Source organism: Podarcis erhardii (genome assembly GCF_964252035.2).
Source record: "Podarcis erhardii genome assembly, chromosome: 15".
Taxonomy (NCBI): Eukaryota; Metazoa; Chordata; class Lepidosauria; order Squamata; family Lacertidae; genus Podarcis; species Podarcis erhardii.
The window spans coordinates 30900186-30924922 of record NC_138505.1 but is presented as its reverse complement, the minus strand read 5'-3'; the positions used below and the strand labels follow the sequence as shown (position 1 = coordinate 30924922).

At 45.1% G+C, this 24737-nt stretch overlaps 1 protein-coding gene across 9 annotated transcripts in view; it reads left to right on the top strand.

The window, feature by feature from the left end:
• Positions 1-24737, top strand: part of ARVCF (ARVCF delta catenin family member) — a 330432-nt gene that overhangs the window by 287987 nt on the left and 17708 nt on the right. For 5 of the 9 annotated variants that reach the window (XM_081842750.1, XM_081842753.1, XM_081842756.1 and 2 more), the window contains 3 exons: positions 15509-15645; positions 16363-16513; positions 18722-18914. In XM_081842750.1, coding sequence (XP_081698876.1) covers positions 15509-15645; positions 16363-16513; positions 18722-18914 — 481 coding nt within the window. The remainder of the gene's footprint in view (positions 1-15508; positions 15646-16362; positions 16514-18721; positions 18915-24737) is intronic. The other 4 variants (XM_081842755.1, XM_081842752.1, XM_081842754.1 and 1 more) reach the window with 1 other exon arrangement.

Here is a 24737-nt window from a genome sequence, read left to right as displayed (position 1 = left end):
TGGGTGCCATGATTTCCATCAAGCTCAGGGACTGAAGCCTTTTGACTTCCCTGCAGTGGGGGCTTCCTCTTGCCATCTTTTAGATGCTGCAGGCTTTGTGTGTACCTGGAGGATATTGCAGGAGCAGCTGCAGAGCCTTACAGGGTGTCTGAGTGTGTGTTCAAGGAAAGCAGTGAGCAGATGCTCAAAGCCAAGATGAGTACCAAGGAAGGGTGTGAGGTTTGCATGCTCAAGCAACAACCCCAGGCCGTGTTTTTGCAAGCAAAAAGGGTATATTAAGAGCATGCAAACTAATCAGCCATGCTCAATTAAATCCTGTCCAATCCAGGAAGGGAGCGTTCTCCTTTGGGATGCAGCTGGTAAATAAAAGTTTAACAGAGGTGGATGCACATGATTAGAAGATCTGAACAAGATCATTCGCAGCTCTGGGTGCCTTTCTGCCGTCCACCGCATTCTTAATTTCATTAAGCTCTCCGCAGACAGAAGCAGACTGCAAGACTTTTGTTTTCCATAGGAAGAACATAAGAAGAGCTTGCTGGATTAGGCCAATGGCCCCTCTATTATTTATTTATTTATTTATTTATTTATTTATTTATTTATTTATTTATTTATTTATTTATTTAGCAAATACAAAACAAAGGCAAAGCATACATACATCTGACAAAAATAAAGACAAAAGAAAAGAAAAGAAAAAGAAAAGAAAAGAAAAGCCTGGAGAAGAGGAGGTTAAGGGGTGATATGATAGTCATGTTCAAATATATAAAAGGATGCCACATAGAGGAGGGAGAAAGGTTGTTTTCTGCTGCTCCAGAGAAGCGGACACGGAGCAATGGTTCCAAACTACAAGAAAGAAGATTCCACCTAAACATTAGGAAGAACTTCCTGACAGTAAGAGCTGTTCGACAGTGGAATTTGCTGCCAAGGAGTGTGGTGGAGTCTCCTTCTTTGGAGGTCTTTAAGCAGAGGCTTGACAACCATATGTCAGGAGTGCTCTGATGGTGTTTCCTGCTTGGCAGGGGGTTGGACTCCATGGCCCTTGTGGTCCATTAACTGTAAAGGAGATGAATTTATCTGATCCTATCTATCTACCTCAGGCTATGCTCTATCTTTCTCACCAAACTCTGAGTATAAATTGCACACTGTATTAATTGATATTGTTTCTAACATTAGTGACCATGTGATGATTTTAGCCTATGAATTTTATTGTTTAATGTTTTTATTTGTAAATTGGGGTACTTTTATAGCTTTGTTTAGAGTATGTAATGTTTTAATAATATAAATGTTTTAAGCCTTTTTTTACCAATTCAGTATATTTATTTTTAACTGTCAAATAATTCTGTGTACATTGCGGCAGCCTTTGGCTATGTGCAATAAAACTGACTGACTGACTGACTGACTGACTGACTGACAACCATATGTCAGGAGTGCTCTGATGGTGTTTCCTGCTTGGCAGGGGGTTGAACTCGATGGCCCTTGTGGTCTCTTCCAACTCTATGATTCTATGATTCTATTCTATGATTCTATGACACACACCTACATACAAACAAAAACAAAACAGGTATAAAAATAAATATGAAACGAAAATGGAACAAATTCAAAGAATATAAAAAGCAAAGTAAATAACTAGGAAAGACATCCCAGGGTGCCATTTCTCTGCTGAAGTACTGGCTGTTCTGGGATGGATTCCCTTTGCTTATTTTTTGGTTTTGGTTTTTACTTCCGTCGATCACACAGCAGTTCATTTCCTGTGGCTAAGACAGATTCTCTGCATTTCATTATATTCCTCATCTTGGTATGAGGAGTCATATCCTCACTTACTGGTTTATTCTAAACACAGCCAAATCCTGGTTGCTGAGCCTTGATTCGATAAATAAGTATTTAGGCATTGCATGGCGAATTCCCGCCTCCCCCCGGTGGAAATAAAGACACAGGACACCAATGAATAAGGTTAATGGGCTTAAATTGGCCACAACTTTATTCGTTACAGGTAAGAGCATTGGCTTAGGCATTGGTCCTATCCACTATCTGGCTTCAGCCTGCTTGCTTGAAGACTGGGAAGGGTTAACACCAGCAGGGGGAGCCCTGCTGATGCACGTCAAGTAGGAATTCCCCCGGGGTCACCGTTCGGGGGCGCGCTTTAGGCCCTGGCCTCCACAGGCTTCGGACGAGGCCACGCCCCCCAGAATCCTTTAACAGACCCCCCATCAATATTTGGGGGGAGGTGATGGTGCTCCCCCCCAACACATCTAAATAATAATACCCCTACCAATGCCTAACCGCCAAGACCAAAGAAGTTGTGACGATTTGCTACGAGGTAGGCGAAAAACCAAATGGCTGGTGCCAATTTGCCAAATGGAAAAAATTCCTACCAGGCCCCTTAACGGCGACCAACCGAGGTCCATAGCAAGGAAGCCTGAAACGGAAGAAAAAAGGAGTGGCCGGGTGGGAAACACAAACAGCTGCGCCGGTCAAAGAGGGGGATCCCGGGGCCGCGCTCGCCTTAAATAGTGCAAGCCACACACTCCGAGCCCGCCGATTGGCTGGCTCGGGGATGACCCAGCCCGAGGATTCCCCTGATAGCGCGAGGCTGGAAGCCAGCCCCCGCGCTTGGGTTGGGGGCATGAAGCCCGCAACCCCACCTCCTCCTGATAGTCGGAAGTGGCTTTCCCATTCCTTCTGGATAGTTTTGTTAGGCTTATTCCTTAAGGCTTCGGTTAGCTTAGCAAGTTCCAAGTACTCACTCAGGTCAATGGCCTATCTAGTTCAGTATCCTGCCCTCACAGTGGCCAACTCGATGCCTGTGGGAAGTACGCAAGCAAGATTTGTGCACAAGCGCACTCTCCGGCAATTTCTTGCTACTGGTGTTCAGAAGCATTCCTGCCTGCAACCGTGGAGGGAGAGCGTGGTCATCGTGGCTAATAGCCACTGATAGCCTGGTCCTTCCACGAATCGGTCCAGTCCTCTTTTAAAGCCACCCAAATTGGTGACCTCCTTCTGGAGAGAGTTCCATAGATTAACAATGCTTCGCGTGAAGAAGAGCTTCCTATTACCTTCTGAGAGAAGGAGAAGAAACTTCAAATTGGCACACCCACAAACCCAGGACTACCAGTGAAGTCTAGTCCATTTGCGCAAATGGAGGACTTCCTCAACAACCTCAGCCAGCCCCATCTGCCTGCACACTTACAAGCATCCAGAAGGGGGCGGGCATGAGTGGCACTGCCTGTTAACCTCCTCCAGCTTAGCCTCAGTTTTCCCCTAGCAAATCTCAGGAGGTTGGGACGAAACTAGCTTGCTCTGCCTGTGATTGGTTGCAGCTGCAACTACTGCTGGTCTCTCTGCATTCTGGCCCACAAATCCCAACGGGCAACAGTTGGTGCAGATTGTTTCGTAGAGTGGTACCTCGGTTTACGAACAGCCCTGCTTACGAACTACAGTGGTACCTCTGGTTGCGAACGGGAGCCGTTCCAGAGTCCCGTTCGCAACATGAGCAGAACACAACCCGTGTCTGCACATGCGTGGGTCACGATTCGCTGTGTCTGCGCATGCGCGAGCAGCAAAACCCGGAAGTAACCTTTTCCGGTACTTCCGGGTCACCGCGGGACACCACCTGAAAAAACGTATCATGAAGCAAATGCAACACGAGGTATGACTGTATTTGGTTTATGAACTCCGCAATACCGGAAGTAGTGTTCCGGTTTGTGAACTTTACCTCAGTCTATGAACGGAAGCTAAACAGTGGAAGGGCACCGGCAACAGGAGGCCTCATTAGGGAAAGCGTGCCTCGGTTTAAGAATGGATTTGGTTTAAGAACGGACTTCAGGAATGGATTAAGTTCGTAACCACTGTACTGAGGAAGGCTGCATTTTCTCTGTTCTGTGTTGCAGTCACTTGTTATACAATAGCCAGTGTCAATTTAATCACCAAGACATGTAAAAGGCAGTAAAGAGGTAAAGAGGCCCTGGGCGGTTAAGTCCAGTCAAAGGCGTCTATGGAGTTGTGGAGCTCATCTCACTTTCAGGCCAGGGGAGCCGGCATTTGTCCACAGACCGTTTTCCAGTAGTGGCGCCCACCCTGTGGAATGCCCTCCCACCAGATGTCAAAGAGAAAAATAACTACCAAACTTTTAGAAGACATCTGAAGGCAGCCCTGTTTAGGGAAGCTTTTAATGTTTAATAGGTTATTGTATTTTAGTGTTTTGTTGGAAGCCACCCAGAGTGGCTGGGGAAACCCAGCCAGATGGGCAATAAATCATCATCATCATCATCATTATTATTATTATTATTATTATTGTTATTATTATTCCAGGTCATGTAGCCCGCATGACTAAACTGCTTCTGGCGGAACGGAACACCGTGACAGAAACCAGAGCGCACACAAACACTATTTACCTTCCTGCTGCAGTGGTACCTATTTATCTGTTTGCACTGGTATGCTTTCGAGCTGCTAGGTTGGCAGGAGCTGGGGTGGAGCAATGGGAGCTCACCCTGTTGCGGAGTGATCAGCAAGTCCAAGGGGCTCAGTGGTTTAGACCACAGTGCCACCCGCACCTGCTTGTTATGCAATAGCCGGTGTCGATTTAAGTACCTAGACATGTCGAAGGCAGTATGCCTCTGAACAGACTCATTGCTGGAAGCAAAGCTACAGGGAACCAGGCAGAGGGCCTTCTCGGTAGTGGCACCCGCCTTGTGGAACGCCCTCCCATCAGATGTCAAAGCGATAAATAACTACCTGACATTCAGAAGACATCTTAAGGCAGCCCTGTTCAGGGAAGTTTTTAATCTGTGATATTTTAATGTATTTCTGGTTTTTATGGAAGCCGCCCAGAGTGGCTGGGGAAACCCAGCCAGATGGGCGGGGTACAAATAATAAATTATTATTATTATTATTATTATTGCTGGAAATCACAGGGCTGGAGAGCGTTTCCACCAGTAAGGTTCATTGGGTGAATTTTGCCCATTATTATTTTTTTTGCCCGGCCCCTCCTGTCAGTATCCTGTATCCCCTGAGCATCCTTAGTCCACATTGTTTTGTAGAAACTAGCCTACTGTACAAGGCTTGCTCCATTTCCCATGGGACAGCCCATTAGAGTTGTTGAGCCAAATATCCTCTGAACAGAATGGCTGAACCTTAATTTGAAGTGTTTTGAATTCTCAAAAGCACAATGTTGTCATTACTACTACTATATCAGAATTACAGGTGATACCCAGGTACCTTTCTTAAACCCCGTGCCAAACTTCGGAGAAGCAAGAAGCACGAATCTTGCGCAGCAGGGAAGGCTGGATTGTGGACACATTAAGCAAGGGCTTTCATCATTCACCTGGAGATGAGAGGACTTATCTCTGCAAAGTCTCCTTCCCTCCATAAGCCCTTCTCTTTGCTTCCATCGCAGAGGCTTTCTCTTTGATCTGCATCCTTTGAAGGAGGAGGGAGCTGGAGACACCTGTTGCGCTCAGAGAGCCTGACAAGCAGCTTGTATTCTCCCTTCTTTGGCGCTGACCTGACAACAAATTCGAGAGGATCAGGAGAGGGTGGTTTTTTTAAAAAAACTTTATTATTTTTTGCTCCTGTTATTTCAGAGCTGTATGAATAGTCTCCCTGACAGCACTGCAGTGGATGCAGCCAAGAGGGATTTAGAAGTCCTTGTGCTTCCACTGAAGACAGGCGACAGCTTTTCGAAAGCTGGGAAGAGCCCAGAAAGGAAGCTTTGACTTTGGGAAGAAAGTTGGGGTGGAGATTCTGGCTAATTAGCAGCGTCAAGTAGCAAGGGTGGAGGGTATTCTAAGTCATGTATACATAGCTGTCAACTTACAGATTTGAAAATAAGGGACCAGCAGCCTCGAAAATAAGGGACCAGCAGCCAAAATAAGGGATTTTCCCAGCACAGGTATGTTCGACTTCTGAGCCCCTCTGAGCCAAAGGCAGAAAGCCCAGCCAGCAGCCAAACGAAGCCTCAAGTGGTGGTTCCCACAGCGCAGCAACCCGGCAAAGGGGATGCAGCAAGGAAAACCACCGTCACCTCTCCGCTGGGAAGCGCTGAGCAAAGGCGAGTCCCCAGGCAACGCGGCCGATTTGATTGGCACAAGGCATGCAAGCTCCACCCCCAGTCGTTCTTAGACTCCTTATTGGGTGAGCAAGGCAGCCAAGCAACACAGTTGGAGCCTTGCTCCTCCCTGGCCGGCAGGGAGGGAGGGAGAGGAGCTGTTTCCTTTGAAACCCGGGAAATTTAAGGGACATCCTCAATAAGGGACAGCAGCAGGACACGGCACTGGGATAAGGGACTTTCCCGCCAAATAAGGGACGGTTGACAGCTATGCGTGTAGTAAGACAGGGCAAACTCCTGTATTCCTTTCTGCCTGCAAGCAGAACCACGGGTCTCCCACAACCCAGTGCTGGGAAAGAATTAAAAACAGCAGGATTTCTGCCAGTCTTCTGGCATCCTGGCCATTTCAGTTTATGTTTTCTTGATAAAAATGAAAGGTTTTTGGTTTTTTGTGTGCTTGAGCTGAAAAGGAGGGGGTGAGCTTTGTGAAACAATTTGCCTTCCATGAAATTTGCTTCCTTCCATCTCCCAGGAGAGAGTTGTGGACTGAGATAAAAACATCCACCTATTCAGAGGGAGGGTACGAAACATTGCCTTCACTCTGAGTTAGCTTAGCGCTCTCTTGTAAGGAGATGGCCATTAGCACTTTACCTCCTGCGTGGTCTTCAGAAAGCAGAGCAGCTATGGGTCCTATTACGCAGATACCAGTCTGCTACTTCTAGAAGTGCATAGGCCAAGAATAGGGAACTTTTAACCTGCAGGCCAAATTAGACCAGAGGCAGAGGCAGTTTTAGGGTAGCGTGACCAGTTCGGCCACACTGGAAGCAGGTTCTGCTGCAGGGGCACCACAACAATGATCTAGAATGGAGTGAAAGAGGTAGGGGGCGCCGAATTTTAGTCTCGCACAGGGCGCCACTGAAATTTGAGAGCCCCAAGTTCACACTGCCAGAGGTCATAAGTTTTGTTAGCCAAGGATGTTGCGAGGCTGGTTTTCCTCCAGTGAGAGCCAGTGTGGTGTAGTGGTTAAGAGCGGTAGACTCGTAATCTGGGGAACTGGGTTCGCGTCTCCGCTCCTCCACATGCAGCTGCTGGGTGACTTTGGGCTAGTCATACTTCTCTGAAGTCTCTCAGCCCCACTCACCTCACAGAGTGTTTGTTGTGGGGGAGGAAGGGAAAGGAGAATGTTAGCCGCTTTGAGACTCCTTCGGGTAGTGATAAAGCGGGATATCAAATCCAAACTCCTCTTCTTCTTCGTCTTCATCTTTGTCTTCTTCTTCTCCAGCCATGCCCACCTTCCTCCCACTGTTGGCATTGGTTCCACTCAGGAGCTCCCAACTAGAGTTGGCAGTCAATGTGATAGAGGGTTTGGAGTGTTGGACTAGGAACTGGGAGGAACCTGAGTTCAAATCCACATTCAACCATAACTCCCATTGGGTGTCCTTGAGCTAGTCACTTCTTCTCAGCCTAACCTTCCTCACGATGCTGTGAGGATAAAATGGGGAGGAGGCAATCTATGTAAGGCTCCTTGGGCTATTCGAAGGAGTGGTGTGATACAAAAGGTGGTAATAATAATAATTATGATGATGATGATGTTCCTAATTCGAGTGAGTCCTTGCAGGAAGAGGCACTTGCTTTTAAATTTGGCACCAAATGCAAGTACGGATCAGGTCAGTTCATATCGAGAGTTTGTAAAACTCTACTGCTATTTTGTATTTGTGTCGTTCTTTAATTGGCTTAGAATTCACATGGCTAAGAATGGCTTCCAAGGCACAGTCGTACCTCGCCTCCCGAATGCCTTGGGAGTCGAACGTTCTGACTCCTGAACGATCGAAAACCAGAAATGCGTGTTCCAATTTTGGAACATTCTTTTGCAAGCCGGATGTCCAATGGGGCTTCCTCAGCTTCCGATTGGCTGCAGGAGCTTCCTGCAGCCAATCAGAAGCCACACTTTGGAAGTCGAACGTTTCAAAAGTCGAATGGTCTTCTGGAGCGGATTCTGTTCGACTTTCGAGGTACGACCGTACTGGACCACTTAAAAACTCTGACCCTCTGGTGTACCTTTCAAGCTTCATGGTTGCCATTGTTGGTTTTTACGAGGAAATGTGCCCAGGTATTTTGTGTTTGGCCTGTTCACTTCTTCCTTTGCCCCACCAGCCTCCTCCTTCATCTAGCTTTGAAGTGGAATAATTTGTCACTGCAGCTGAATAAGTAAAATGTTTTAGGAGCTGGGAACGCCAGCGTGCGGGAACCGATTAACATCTCCTCTGCAGTACTTGAAGGAATCCAAGGATAGAGACAAATCTTTTTGGGCCTAGTAGAAGGAAATGTCCATTTTCTTGTGAGCTGCCATACAACAGCTGGGGTGGACTTTTGGGGGTGGGGGTGGAGCTAACATAGCATGTTCCTTGATTTTTTATCTTTTTTAATTGAAAATTTTATTAGACAAACATTCTTAAAATACATGGAATACCAACAAAATAACATTCACTATGTTATAAAGATTATAGAGAATATAAATATAAAAAGAAAGGAAAGGAAAGGAACAGAAGAAAGAAAGAAAAAAAAGAGAAAGAAGAAGAATGAAAGTGTGAATAAAGGCAAAGACATAATGATATCCACTGTTTGAATCAGCAAAAAAAAGAAACTTCCGACTATACCCATTTATTATCACAGTACCCTTTGAGATATTCCTTAATTATTGACCATTCCTTGTTTACTTCTTGTGTTGAATTTCCCATGTTGAATTTACTTACAATTAGCAAGGAGAACGGGGGCAGCGAGAGGAAATTCAACACAGGAAATTCAACACAATATAGCCTGTTCCTTGAAAGAGGTCTCTGCTCCACTTTTCTTTGTGATTTTCTGTGTTCTAACTAAGCCACCTTTCCTATCCATCGTTCTGAGCCCTTTGCTGCTGGGTCTGCCTACCACCAATTAACTTGAAAAAATAAAATAAAAATCTCTGCTCACTTTCTTGAAGACCCCCCACCACCACCACGTCCCCAAAATTCCGTTTTGTCTCGTCATTCTGGTTGCTGGCAGACGAGGAGGTGCGGAAGTACAGGATACCAACCAGGAGTAGCAAGGTTGTTGTTAAAAAGGTAAAGGTAAAGGTACCCCTGCCGGTACGGGCCAGTCTTGACAGACTCTAGGGTTGTGCGCTCATCTCACTCTATAGGCCGGGAGCCAGCGCTGTCCGCAGACACTTCCGGGTCACGTGGCCAGCGTGACAAGCTGCATCTAGCGAGCCAACACAGCACACGGAACGACGTTTACCTTCCCGCTGGTAAGCGGTCCCTATTTATCTACTTGCACCCGGAGGTGCTTTCGAACTGCTAGGTTGGCAGGTGCTGGGACCGAGCGACGGGAGCGCACCCCGCCGCGGGGATTCGAACCGCGGACCTTTCGATCGGCAAGTCCTAGGCGCTGAGGTTTTACCCACAGCGCCACCCGCGACGTCTTTTATCAGACAGGGAGAAGCTTTTTTGACATTTGCATCTTAGGAAAGGGCCCAGCTTCTGCTTTAAAACACTTTTATTACAGTCGTACCTTGGAAGTTGAATGGAATCCGTTCCGGAAGTCCGTTCGACTTCCAAAACGTTCGGAAACCAAAGCGCGGCTTCTGATTGGCTGCAGGAAGCTGTTGCAGCCAATCGGAAGCCCCGTCGGATGTTCGGTTTCCAAAAATAGTTCGCAAACCGGAACAGTCACTTCCGGGTTTGCGGCGTTCAGGAGCCAAAACATTCGAGAACTAAGCTGTTGGAAAACCAAGGTACGGCTCTATTATTATTATTTATTAAAATTATATATCGCCTTCCATTCAAAGATCAGAGGGCGGTTTACAACATAGAAACACAAAATACATAGCACAATAACCAAAAGAAGAAACCAATACTCCCCCCATGAATGCTAGTTTACACCTCTTTCCAGTTTGCAGAATAGTGAACTATATCCCCCTTTGCAATTGAAGTTACTAGTGCTTCATCTGGGGGAAAACAAGCGTCCAAAATCGGCTAAGTTTTGCTTCATGTTTTTGTTGATGTTGTTTTTTAATAAAATGGGATTTTTTTTTGCTTTTCAACTCACGTTTTTCTAGTTGCTTAGGGTTTGCCTTCTCTTAGAGCTGCCGTATGTCTAGAATTTCCCAGGCTATAATGTCTGGGGAAACCCAGGTGTATGGAAGTCCATATTGGAAGTGTCAATTTTTTGGTGATTTCCCTTAAAAAATAGGTTTAAGAAACTTCTCTTTTTTGGGAGATTTTGCAGAAAAAAGCCCAAAACTTTGGACACACCCACCCCAATTTTTTTTTACTTTTTGAATTATGGCAACCGTACCTTCTCTTTGCAAAACATGCTACTCTTTAAATATATATGTGACCATGCAGAAAGAACAGGCGTCTCTGCTTTTGGATTCCCTGACTGCCATCTGGTGGTCATCCTTTGGTATCTATTCAGTCCGCGCTTGAACTATAAACCTCAATAATAAAACAAACAGACATTCTTTTTTGTTGTTGTTGTTTAGTCGTTTAGTCGTGTCCGACTCTTCGTGACCCCATGGACCAGAGCACGCCAGGCACTTCTGTCTTCCACTGCCTCCCGCAGTTTGGTCAGACTCATGTTTGTAGCTTCGAAGACACTATCCAACCATCTCGTCCTCTGTCGTCCCCTTCTCCTTGTGCCCTCCATCTTTCCCAACATCAGGGTCTTTTCCAGACATTCTTTATTACGGTCCAAAGAACCGCAAAACAATTTCGAAAGCAAAGTAGAGCAAAAATGTGGAAGAGACATTACTAGGCAGACACAGTGTTTTTATAAAAATGGATAATCATCAAGCTGTGAAACTTTGGGGGATATGCCATTAACCATTTCAGACCTGAGGCCCACCTTCCAGCCCCAGCTTTCAATATGGGGCCCACTTTTATTCATTTTTACTTTTTTACTGAATTGCCCATTCCTCGTTTTCGTTTTTTCTCCTTTTGTCCAGTCTTCACTTATCTCTTAAAGGCTTAGGAATCCTTCTTGGGGAAAACAAAAAAAAGGCAACCCTTTTCAGGAATTCAGCAACGGCACAGCTGGGCTCAAATTAGCCCTATAACCTGATCAGTTGGGTGTTTACCATTCTTATAACAATCCAAAATCAATTGAGCTGATCACGTACGCTTAAAATTAGTGGTAAGCCAGATCCTCACTCACTTCCACCCCTCACCCCCCCAAAAAATCACTGCCAGCACAGGACAAGATGTCAGTAATCCACCTTGGAGGGAAAATGGGATAGAAATGCAATAAAAGATTTTAATAATAATAATAATTAAAAAAAACAAAAAACATGCATAGTGCTTTCAAACTCTTGGGTGCTTTATTATCATCATCATCATTATCATTATCATTATTATCATTATTTATTAAATTTCTATACCACCCTTCATCCGAGGATAACAAGGCGGTTTACAATAGTGTAATAGCAAGTTATTAGTAGTAGTACTAGCATTCAATATATTTATATATCACTTACAATTAGCATTTCTGTTTCTGCTCATAATTCTAGTAGCCGATTTATTATTATTATTATTATTATTATTATTATTAGCCCTAGCAGTTATGGTTGCTAGACTTGTGTCCTGTGAGATACTTTACATGCTCCAGACCTGCCTGCATTTTAATTGCTGCAGCCGCCGTTTGAAAAAAGACCAAGCAACAGAGCAATTAGCATTTTGTTGATTTTTTCTTTCTTTCTTTTTTGTCTCATTGGCTCATTAGCGGCATTGATTGACCTTTTCGTCTCTTCAAAATTCCATGGCGCGTTTAAAATAAAAAAAAAAGACACGAAACAGAAAGCGGCGGCAGACAATTAGCCATATATTACGCAAAAAGTAGCGAGTACGGCAGGGGAAAAAATAATTAAGATGATTTTGAAATTAAGAAAATGGGTTTAAGGAGAGAAGCAGGTGCTTAATGGGAGCCAGAACAGCTGTGCCTTGCAAGGATCTGCTGCGGAAGGTACTTCAAGGAAGGGTTTGACGGCGCCACACACAGCTGGAATAATGAAATAAAAATCCCTTCCGCAAATGGGGCAGCTGGATTGATGGCGCCTAAGAAGTCGGTGTATGTACGCGCCCATGCCTTTGGCTCGGTTTGGGATCTGTTGCGATATGTCCAAAAGGAGTATTTGCTGGTATCTACTGGTATAGCGCATAGCTGTCAACCGTCCCTTATTTGGCGGGAAAGTCCCTTATCCCAGCGCCGTATCCTGCTGCTGTCTCTTATTAATGATATCCCTTAAATTTCTTGGGTTTCAAAGGAAGCAGCTCCTCTCCCTCCCTCCCTGCCAGCCAGGGAGGAGGGAGGCTCCAACTGTGTTGCTTGGCTGTGTTGCTCACCCAATAAGAAGTCTAAGAACGACTGGGGGGTGGAGCTTGCATGCCTTGTGTGTGGCTAGTTAATGCAAGCTGAGGGGGGTTTTGAATGCTGGATGCCATTTTGTTGCACGTGCTGCTGCAAACTTTGCAGTTCAAAGCCAGGCCAGGGAGCCATCTTAAGTTGAGGCTGCATAGGCCTTGTGGTGCATGTGATTCAGATTCTATTCAGTTGAACCTCTGGTTACAAAGTTGGTTGGACAGTGTTCTCGAAGCTACCAGCATGAGTTTGACCAGACTGCAGGAGGACAGGAAGACTGGAGTGCCTGGAACAGGTGAGGCTGCAGGTCCCTTATTTTGCCTGCTGGTCCCTTATTTTCAAGGCTGCTGGTCCCTTATTTTCAAATCTGTAAGTTGACAGCTATGCTTTGTAGATCTGCACTGTAAATAGTTTGCGCAATAAAACCTGTAGAAGACAGGTCGGAGTCCTCATGAGCAACCACCACCAGCATCTGACACTAATGCTGAGCGGGGGCCCAAGGACATCTGCCCTGAAGTCCTCCTCTGGTGTTGCCACTGCTCCTTAAGAACCCCTCCCTTCCTTTAGATTTGCATGGAGCAACCACATGACTGATGCCTGCGCTGGGTCTACTTTATCCTGCAGGGTATTAATTCAGCGGCTTCCTCACTCTACTGCTTACAAGTGTCTCTGTCTATTTAGACTGCAAGCCTGCAGGCCCAGTATTCTTGTTTGTATGCCATGCTCTTTTTTTAAAAGTGTTTTGTCGTGCCAAACCCCCCCACACTTCGTTCAGCACCTTGTTGGTGTCGCCAGCCGGTTTGTTTTCTGCACCTCCCTCGGGCACCGAAGAAATAATAAACGTTGCTATCAAAATCTTACACCGCAGAAATCTAGCATGGTGTGCCTAAAAACATCATTATATTGTTTAGGCAAGCCGACCCAGACATGGAATTTTAATATGGGATTTTATTATGTCTGTCTGTTTTACGATGCCTGACTACTTTATCCTTTTTTTCTTTTTTTGATGAATGTTTTAAGTCCCTTTGCTTTTAAGGTTTGATTTTATCGGGATTATTAAAATGAATATTTTGTGCTGTCTTACAGAAACCACTTAGAACCCTGGAGGGGGGGGGTGGCAATCTCAGACTCTCGGGTCTATCTAGCCCCACCAGCCCTCCCTATTTAGATTGTGGGGCCATTTGGGGCAAGTCACAGTCACCTGCCCTGCACCCAGATCCCACAAGTGCCTCTACTTTCCAAGGACATCCGTGATTTGGAGAAGCCGTCCCAGCTTTCCTATTTATTTATTTTTATTTTGAAATAATTTTTATTTTATTAATTTACAACAAAAACAAAAACACATATTAGTTTCACATCCAATTTTTCACAAGTTATTTCTTTTCTGGACTTCCTTCAGCTTTTCCGTAAATCATCCATAGTCATTATTTAAATTACGCATTCCTTAGGTTTATATTGTCATTATTTATATCTTTCTTTTGTATTCCCTTTAAACAATACTTCTCAATTTTTCACAGTGCTTCTTTAAATCCCTCTGGCGTTATCTGTCCCTCACTTATACTTTCCAGATATTCCACAAATTTCCCCCAGTCCTCAATGAACTTTTGGTCTCTTAAATATCTAATCTGCCCTGTCAATTTATCCTACTCAGCATAGTCTAACAGCTTCATTCTCCAACCAGCAGTCTTATTTGATCCTCGAATGTCCCGCTTTTCCTTGGGATGTCCCTATTTTCATCGGAGAAATGTTGGAGTGTATGGAGTTACCTGACCCCCCAAGCCATCTGAAGGCAATCCTGTATAGGGAAGCTTTTTAAAAATGTTTAATATTTTATTATGTTTTTATACATGTTGGAAGCTGCCCAGAGTGGCTGGGGCAACCCAGTAAGATGCGTGGGGTATAAATAGTAAAAATATCATTATGGAATGGGATGTCCCCATTCTCATGAATCATGGGTAGGCAAACTAAGGCCCGGTGGCCGGATGCGGCCCAATAGCCTTCTAAATCAGCATGTTTTTACATGAGTAGAATGTGTCCTTTGGTAATCCTCATAGAACTCTAGCCCAATGGTTGCCATTAATTTGATTTTGAATTGATTTTAGAATCCTGTGTTACGTTTATTGTTGTTAGCCACTCTGAGCCCGGCTTCAGCTGGGGAGGGCGGGATATAAAGAAAATTATTATTGTTATTGTTATTGTTATTGTTATGCATTTATGGGTTATTTGTGGGGCCTGCCTAGTGTTTTTATATGAGTAGAATGTGTGCTTTTATTTAAAATGCATCTCTGGGTTATTTGTGGGGCACAGGAATTCGTTCATTCCCCCCCCTAAAAATAGAGTCCAGCCCCCCACAAGGTCTGAGGGACAGTGGACTGGCCCCCTGCTGAAAAAGTTTGCTGACCCCTGATTATCAGGAAAAAATAAAAATAATACATTCGTTAGCCTTTAAGATACTAGACAGTTACACCCACATCACAAACTTAAAACATGTAAAAGAATCATTGGAATGGTGGCTTATTAAGGGTCCTGAGAACTGTTCTTCTGTCAGGGGTGAACTACATTTCCCAGGAATCTTTGGGGCTTCACATGTGCTTAAAAAGTCTGGTGTGAATTTGACACAAGACCCTTTCGTTGTCTTCGAGAAAACTGGCCTCCCTCTCTTTAAGGTAAAGGGACCCCTGGCCATTAGGTCCAGTCGTGGCCGACTCTGGGGTTGCGGCGCTCATCTCGCTTTACTGGCCGAGGGAGCCGGCGTACAGCTTCCAGGTCATGTGGCCAGCATGACTAAGCCGCTTCTGGCGAACCAGAGCAGCACACGGAAACACCGTTTACCTTCCCGCCAGGAGTGGTACCTATTTATCTACTTGCACTTTGACGTGCTTTCGAACTGCTAGGTTGGCAGGAGCAGGGACTGAGCAAAGGGACATCAGCCCGTCGCAGGGATTCGAACCGCCGACCTTCTGATCGGCAAATCTTAGGCTCTGTGGTTTAACCCACAGCACCACCCGCGTCCCATCCCTCTCTTTAGCAGCCTTACAAATCTAAATGTGGATTTTTCTCCTTCTCTGCTTTTAGGTTTTGAGTTGCTCTATCAGCCCGAAGTGGTGAGGCTTTATCTGTCGATTCTCACCGAAAGCCAGAACTTCAACACTCTGGAAGCGGCAGCGGGAGCTTTGCAGAACCTCAGTGCCGGAAACTGGACAGTGAGTGATGTGTGTTCTTCTTCTACCCTTACTGTCATTTAAGTACTTTATGGTGAGAGGCATTATACCCGCTTAGGTTTCATCTTGTTGCCCAAGTTTGCCTTGGAAAGATGATCTGGCCTCCCCCCACCCCCAGGTTTCCTGTGAGGCTCATTTATGCCTCAGGCGGAGAACCTTTTTGACAGTGATCAATATTCACGGTTGTTGTTGTTCAGTCTGCAACTGATACATAATTGATTACTGTCTCTCCCCCCCCCCTTTAAATGATGTTTCTTTTGCACTGAAATGAATGGAGTGTAAATAATTATGTCATTAATTCAGTTAAATCAGTTAACTTACATAAATCATGTGCATAGTTATGTAAATTACATGAAATAGAGGACCGCAAGACAAATGGCATAGTATTTGATGGAAACTGAAATGCAGTGCAATAAAAACAGCGCTGATTGTGACAAAGCCAGGCTGGAATGGATTGATCCAGTGTCTCTCAGACTTGGCTGTTGTTGGACTACAATTCCCATCATCCCTGATCAATGGTCCTGCTAGCTAGGGGTGATGGGAGTTGTAGTCCAACAACAGCCCAGAGACCCAGGTTTGAGAAACACTGCATTAGATCGACTTTCTTAATTTTTTTTTATTAAAAAATGTCTATAGAAACATGGGTTTTTGACTTGAAGCCCCTCTAAATTTCTTGAGTGTCCCCTTGCCCCATTTCTTCCTGGTCAGTGGTCCACATATATCCGGGCAACAGTGCGAAAGGAGAGAGGCCTTCCGGTCCTCGTGGAGCTCCTCCAGTCCGATTCTGACAAAGTGGTGAGAGCCGTGTCCATCGCTCTGAGGAATCTCTCCATGGATCGCCGCAATAAGGATCTCATAGGTATGTTCCAAATGCTTCCTACAGCAAATGGGTAGGTCCCCTGAAACAAGACACAGAGGATGTCTTCTGCTGGAGATTTATCCACACAGCCAATGTTGAGGTGAAAAAATCCTTTCTCATTCCCCCCCCCAAAAAAAAATATAGTCCGGCCCCCCACAAGGTCTGAGGGACAGTGGACCGGCCCCCTGCTGAAAAAGTTTGCTGACCCCTGGCTTAAAGCTTCATGCTGCTGAACTGCAAAAAAATGGCATTGGGGGATACTAAGCCTTGGTCTCCTGAAAGCATTCTCAATACTATTAACATGAAGGATATGCACACTGTTCATGGCTGAGTTGAGAATATGCAAGGCAGCGCTCTTTGTGACCCTGTGGGTCTCTTCCGAGGACATCTTGAGAGTAAACTGTTTATATATTGGCATTAAAGCACGGCCTAAGCAACTGTTCCCCCGTGCCCGTATGATGAAAGCTGCAAAGGGTAATATATGATAGCAATGAAATCTGCAGCGAAGGATGCAAACCTCTGTGCTTTTTCCTGATGACCACAACTTTTCTTTTGCAGAATGTGCTCGCTTTGGGCAATGAGTCTTCAGAAAACTTTCGAGCAAGGATCTGAAACTTGTGGAAAGGCTCACAAAGATCTATTGATAGCCCCAAATTACAAAGAGAAGCCTTAGGGCTAATCAGAAATGGCATTAATGTTTAATCTATTGTCTTCCTCGTTTGTAAATAGGGTGGATAAAAATAAATGATTTTTTTTTAATTAGATTTTTTTTAAAATAAAAAAACATTTAAATCTTTTTTTAAAAAAAATCAGATTTTTAAAATGAAATGCTTTCGGAGGAAAAATATTTCTAAAGATAGTTTTCTATTTAAGTTAAATTGTAGTCCAAAGGCTATTCATCAGGATATAAGCATTTGTTTTAAGTTTTTCATGTGTGTTAAAACTCAGTCTGTTGGGTTTTTTTTAATTGTTTAACCACATCAGCTAACAAACATGGATACATATGCTATAATTCTATTGTTATAGTTAAATAAATTGTTTAAATTGTTATTAAGGAAATGATTATTTTTCTCCTTCCAATAAATTACGGCAGAAAAGTTGTCCAAATATAAACAATAATTTCATAATTATCTGTCTTATGTTTTCTAATAGTATAACCAAATCACTAATTTTTGATATAACTGTAAAAACTACTCTGAAAACTTACTATTCCAAAAATGAAACCTTCATCTGGTTGTATATATTAAGATTATACCAGCAAGAATGAGTCTTTCTGTAAAAAAAGATATTTAAATCAAGTCTTATTGACTAGTGATTTAAATAATGATTTAAATCTATTTGATTTAAATCACATCCACCCTGTTTGTAAATATAGGGTCTAATTTTATATTGAAAGAGGAATGTGTGTACCCACAGAAGCATAAAGAGCTGACCTGTACTGAACCGGACCATGTAGCTCAGGCATAGGCAAACTCTGGCCCTCCATATGTTTGGGACTACAATTCCCATCATCCCTGGCTAACAGGACCAGTGGTCAGGGATGATGGGAACTGTAGTCCCAAACATCTGGAGGTCTGGAGCTTGCCTATGCCTGATCTAGCTCATAGAATCATAGAACAGTGGAGATGGAAGGAACTCAGGTCATCTAAAACATTTAGATACTAAAAACATTTCTTGTTTAGACAAGCCTACCCAGATATGTACTGTATTTTTCGCTCTATAAGATGCACCAGGCCACAAGATGCACCTAGTTTTTGGAGGAGGATAACAAGAAAAAAAAATATTCTGAAGCCAGAACAGCAAGAGGGATCGCTGTGCAGTGAAAGCAGCGATCCCTCTAGCTGTTCTGGCTTCTGGGATAGCTGCGCAGCCTGCATTCACTCCATAAGACGCACACACATTTCCCCTTACTTTTTAGGAGGGAAAAAGTGAGTCTTATAGAGCAAAAAATACGGTAGATTGCTGATGTGTGCTTTAATCTGTTTATTGCTGGTTTTCAATAGCTGCTTTTAACCGTTTATACGGATAACTTGTATTGTTTTATTGATTTTTGTGACGAGACCTTATACAATCAAGCACTGCATATGTTTTCTAAAACAAAATAGATGGAATAATACAAAGCATGAACTCCCGGCTGAGTCGTAACCTGTTCTTTCCCTTGAATTGAACGATCGGATTGAACTAACAAGAGCCCTTTCTGTTCCTCAGGTAGTTATGCCATGGGGGAGCTAGTGAGAAATTTGCCCAGCAAGCAACAGAGGTCTTCGAAAAACCTGGAGGAGGACACTGTGGTTGCAGTCCTGAATACCATCCATGAAATCATTACCGACAGCGTAGAAAATGCCAGGTCCCTGATCCAAACGCAAGGCATTCAGAAGCTGGTCGCTATCAGCAAATCGAGGTTAGTTTTTCTCTGGATCATTTCAAAGGATCCTTCCTGTCGCCTGCTACCTTGCTCCTTTAAATCTGGCAGCGCTGGGTTTGGAACATGCATGTGTTCTGCTGATGAGAGATGGTGCAAACAGGAGAGGGTAGCTCAGTTTGGAAAGAGGCACTCAGATTTTTATTTATACCCCGCCCTTCCCGGTTCAGAAAACCGGGCTCAGGGCGGCCAACAACAAATTTAAAACACTTAATTGATACAACAAAAAAGAACATAAAATACAGTATAAAACATGAATAACAATAAATTCAGAATTAAGAAATCAATTTAGGGGGGAAATCCATCCAACAAACATTAGATGATCTCCAGGGCTAGCTGGCTAAATTAGTCCTATTTGGGCCAGCGAGGAGACCAGGGGAGAATTAGCTGTGGGATCCCAGAGCGGGTAAGCTTCATAAAAAGGGGAGGGGGAGGGAAGGAAGGGGAATAAAAGATCAGGCTAAATTCAAATTGAAAGCCAGGCAGAATAGCTCTGTCTTACAGGCCCTGTGGAAGGAGGTTAAATCCTGCAGGGCCCTGGTCTCATGGGACAGAGCATTCCACCAGGTCGGAGCCATCACTGAGAAGGCTCTGGCCTTGGTGGAGGATAATCTGACTTCCTTAGGGCCCAGGACTGCTAAACTATGATTATTCATGGACCTTAAGGTCCTCTGTGGGGCATACCAGGAGATACGAGGGCCCTAAGCAACAAAGGGTTTAAGGAGTGTAAATAGAGAATCATGGGAGTGCAAATCCTGTTTTTCTCCCCAAGAATTCCAAATGCACTTGTATTCCTGATTGTACTAGAGTGCAGTGCCAGCTCCTGGTTTCAGAGGGCCTTGGGTAAATAATATTAATATTAATATTAATATTAATATTAATATTAATATTAATATTAATATTAATATTAATATTAATATTTTTATACCCCACCCATCTGGCTGAGTTCCCCCAGCCACCCTGGGCTGCTTCCAACAGAATACCAACAACAACAATAAAAAGTGATAAAATATCAAACATTTAAAACTTCCCTAAACAGGGCTGCCTTCAGATGTCTTCTAAAAGTCAGATAGTTGCTTATTTTCTTGACATCTGATGGGAGGGCATTCCACAGGGCGGGCGCCACTACTGAGAAGGCCCTCTGCCTGGTTCCCTTTAACTTCTCTTCTCGCAGTGAGGGAACTGCCAGAAGGCCCTTGGCACTGGACCTCAGTGTCCGGGCTGAACGATGGGGGTGGAGATGCTCCTTCAGCCATTCTGGGCCGAAACCTAGGAATCTGTCTTATACCAAGTCCGATCTACCTTTCATCTGGCTCAGTCTTGTCTACACTGGCTGGAGCTCTCCAGGGTTCAGAGAGGCGTTCCTTACTGCCGTCCCTGGAGATGTTGCAGAGAGACCTCAAGGCCTTTCGCTTTCCAAGCAGATGCTCCACATCCCTTCCTCTTGGCCCCCACCCCACCCCTGCTGCTACTGCCTGTTGGCTTCCTTCCACTTTGAACCCAGCCAACACCACCAATCAAAGAGGACAAGGCGGCACGGAGAGGTTATTTGCTCCTTGTCCTTGTCTTATTCTCTCTTCTGACACCAGCTATGCTGGAGACACCTGACATCTCACTTCTTTAGTCCTTGTCCTGGGCATTAACGTTAGCTCAGACAGCATCCTGTATACCTGAAGGAGTGTCTCCACCCCCATCATTCAGCCCGGACTCTGAGATCCAGCGCCAAGGGCCTTCTGGCGGTTCCCTCATTGCGAGAAGTGAGGTTACAGGGAACCAGGCAGAGGGCCTTCTCAGTAGTGGCACCCACCCTGTGGAACGCCCTCCCACCAGATGTCAAGGTAATAAATAACTATTTTACTTTTAAAAGACAACTGAAGGCAGCCTTCTTTAGGGAAGTTTTTAATGTCTGATGATGTATTGTTTTTAATATTCAGTTGGAAGCTGCCCAGAGTGGCTGGGGAAACCCAGCCAGATAGGCGGGGTATAAATAATAAATTATTATTATTATTATTATTATTATTATTATTATTATTATTAGGGACGCGGGTGGCGCTGTGGGTAAAAGCCTCAGCGCCTAGGGCTTGCCAATTGAAAGATCGGCGGTTCGAATCCCCGCGGCGGGGTGCGCTCCCGCTGCTCGGTCCCAGCGCCTGCCAACCTAGCAGTTCGAAAGCACCCCCGGGTGCAAGTAGATAAATAGGGACCGCTTACTGGCGGGAAGGTAAACGGCGTTTCCGTGTGCTGCGCTGGCTCGCCAGATGCAGCTTTGTCACGCTGGCCACGTGACCCGGAAGTGTCTCCGGACAGCGCTGGCCCCCGGCCTATAGAGTGAGATGGGCGCACAACCCCAGAGTCTGTCAAGACTGGCCCGTACGGGCAGGGGTACCTTTACCTTTACATTATTTTACCTTTACATTATTATTATTATTATTATTATTATTATTATTATTATTGCATTTGCATTGAACAAGGAGCATACCGGAGGACGTCTTTTGTGAGTGTGTGTGTCTCTTGTCCTAGGATAAGCTAAAGAGGTCATGAAAAGCACAGATCGAGAGGATAGGTTGCCAAGTCTGGGCTGATGCTCTGGGCTGTTTGGGTTAGCACACTGCTTAACTTCCCAAGACCCAGGAGCACCATTGGACTTGCCCAGGTGCCTATTTGCTGAGCTAAGCATAAGCACTAATTGGTGTACAGTCATACCTCATGTTACGTTTGCTTCAGGTTGTGCGTTTTCAGGTTGTGTCCCACGGCGACCCGGAAGTATTGGAAAGGGTTACTTCCGGGTTTCGTGCTCGCGCATGCGCAGACCCATGAAATGATGTCATGCGCATGCACAGAAGCGGTGAATCACGACCCACAGACGCGGGTTGCGTTCTTTTCAGGTTGCTAACGGGCCTCTGGAACGGATCCCGTTCACAACCAGAGATACCACTGTATTGGACTTAAATATATATTTGAGCTTTAAAGAACACTCCCTGTGCATCTGCAGGAACTGATTTTCTTTTCCGAGCCACAGAAGGACTTTTCAGGGCTCTGATGCTCACCTCCTCTACAAGAGTTAGGAGCGTCATGCTGACCATCATATTCCTAAAGCAGGAAATGAAATAACTCTGGGACATCTGTGGCTTCCAATCTTTGCGTTTCATCTTTTGGTTGCGCAGCTGGAGCGCTTAATGCACATGCCGTAACTGCTTATCGTAAATCACCGCCCTTAATAGGTTGAGTTGACTTCAGAGACAAGATCAATAGAACGAAACGATCAGTCATCTCGGGACAGATTCCCTTGTTGCCTACTCTATTCCTCAGCATCAGGCATGCATTTTTCAGGCATCATCATTTAAGGAAATCCAGACATTTATTGGCAGAGTGGGAGACGTTTGTCCTTTCACAACATTCCATTATATGGATGGCAATGATAAGGCTGTTAACAAAATAAACTGCCCCAATGTGCAACGATCGTAAGGAGATGGGCAATAATCTCAAATAGCTCTCATTTGCACCACAACAGTGCTAGAGAGAAGCTGCCTTTTGATGGTGGGGCAGAAATATTTTTATTTTTGCATACACTAACCCAGGCATAGGCAAACTCGGCCCTCCAGATGTTTTGGGACTACAACTCCCATCATCCCTAGCTAACAGGACCAGTGGTCAGGGATGATGGGAGTTGTAGTCCCAAAACATCTGAAGGGCTGAGTTTACCTATGCTTGCAGTCTAACCACTTTCATGCTTTGTTGGTTTTTTGAGGTAGCATTTACTGAGACCGTTCACAGGTGCCATAGGAGGTCCTGGTGGGCACGCTGGTGCCCGTGGGTGCCAGGTTGGCAGCTACACTTATTAGTCTTGAGTGGAACTGCCACCACCACCTTTCCCTTTTTGAGGCAACTGGAAGGGAAGCACAACTAAGTATCGCAATGAAATAATTACTGTGAGTTTAAGCATTTGGTCTGTTATTTTGGCCCCGAGACCATTCATCTCCTCAAATTACTCCATAGGAGTACCTTGGTAGTACAGCCATACCGCAAGTTACATTTGCTTCATGTTACGTTTTTTCAGGTTGCATCCCACAGCGACCCGGAAGTACCGGAAAGGATTACTTCCGGGTTTCACCACTCGCGCATGCGCAAAAGCACTAAATTGCACTATGCACAAAAGTGCCAAATCACACCAAGCACGTTCGCAACCAGAGGTACCACTGTACATGCCCAACTTACAAAATGCAGAAAAACCCAAGCAAAAAACAAACAAGCAGATATATAATGACTAGTTCAATAAAGGAAACAGAAATATAGGGACAGAGTTAATAATGCCTGAAGTGTAAACTTTGTCTTAGGCTATGTATTATCTGAAGCCAAGATCCTTAAAGCTTATTTGCAGAAATGTTGGTCAGAAGCTGCTTTCTCCTGGCTTACAATTCCAAGGCATGGCATGGATGCAAATATTTCTCAAACTCATCACAGGCAGAAGCGAGTCAAAAAGGGCAATGCCCCTTCCGATCTTCAGGAGGAGGGGGGGTTGTGGGATCACGACCCCGCCCACACTCGCTCTCGCGAGGCTGGCGTCAGCCTCGCGAGGGACAGGGATTCCCCCAATTAGCATACCCTGTGGCGCCAGCCAATCGGCTGGCGGCAGGGGCGGGCCTTCGTAGGGGCCACTTAAGGTCAGGGCAGCCCCTGGCTCGCCCCCTTTCTTCCCTGGAGACGACGCGGTTTCCCACCCACCCGCCCCTTAGGTTTTGCCACTGACCTTGCTATGGGCTTCGGCTGGTCGCCGCAAGGGGCCTGGTAGGAGTTTTTCCATTTGGCTAATTGGCTGGTTTTGTGAGCCACTTGGTTTTTTCGCCTACCTCGTAGCAAATCGTCACAACTCCCTCGGTTTTGGCGGTAGGCATTGGCCGGGGTATTATCATGCAGATGAGGTTGGGGGGGAGGAACGCCATCACCTCCCCCAATGCTTGAAGGGTAGTTCGTTAAAGGACTCCGAGGGGCGACGCCTCGTCCGAAACCTACGGAGGCTAGGGCCTAAAGCGCGCCCCCGAGCGGTAACCCCTCGGGGAGCGCCTAGGGATATGCATCTCGGGTGGCTCCCCCTGTTGGTGTTTAACCCTTCCCGGTCAGACCGGATAGTCGGTTAGGGCCAATGCCTAAAGCCAATACCCTTCTTTCCTGTAATCAATAAAGTTGTGGCCATTTTCGCCCATTAACCTAAAACTCTGTGTCCGTTGTCTTCATTTATTCCACCTGTGGGGGGGAGGGAATAGCCACACAAAGCCACATTCCAGAGCCTTAGCAAGCAAGACAAGTGAACTGTTAAATGGGAGAAGTTATGTTTATATTTAGGGTTTCATGAAAATCCAGGGGATCGGATGGGCTAAGCAGTTTCTACCTCTTCCTTACACCCCAGTTCCATCCAATCACATTTGAGGCATTGCTTGTCATTCAGTGTGTGAGTACCCCAATTTTTTTTGCAGGCACCAGCAGTGTTGAAAGCTGTGTGTGACTATCCTTAAAAGCGTCCCGAGCACAAATAATCATGCCTGAGCAATAAAAAGGATGTATGCAGGAACCCTAAGATAAATGTACCATGTCATAAACATGGTCGTGAGAACTGGCCCTTTGTGATAGTTTCGGATTCAAGAGAATGGCTGAACAGGCCCTCCAGATGCTTGCATTTGTTAATGACTTAAATTATCTTAATTTAAATTAAGACTTAAATTATTATTAAGACTTAAATTATTCAATATCTGAATTTGTCTGACTTACGACGTTTGCTTCTTTGCCTTCTTTCTTCTCCCCACGCCA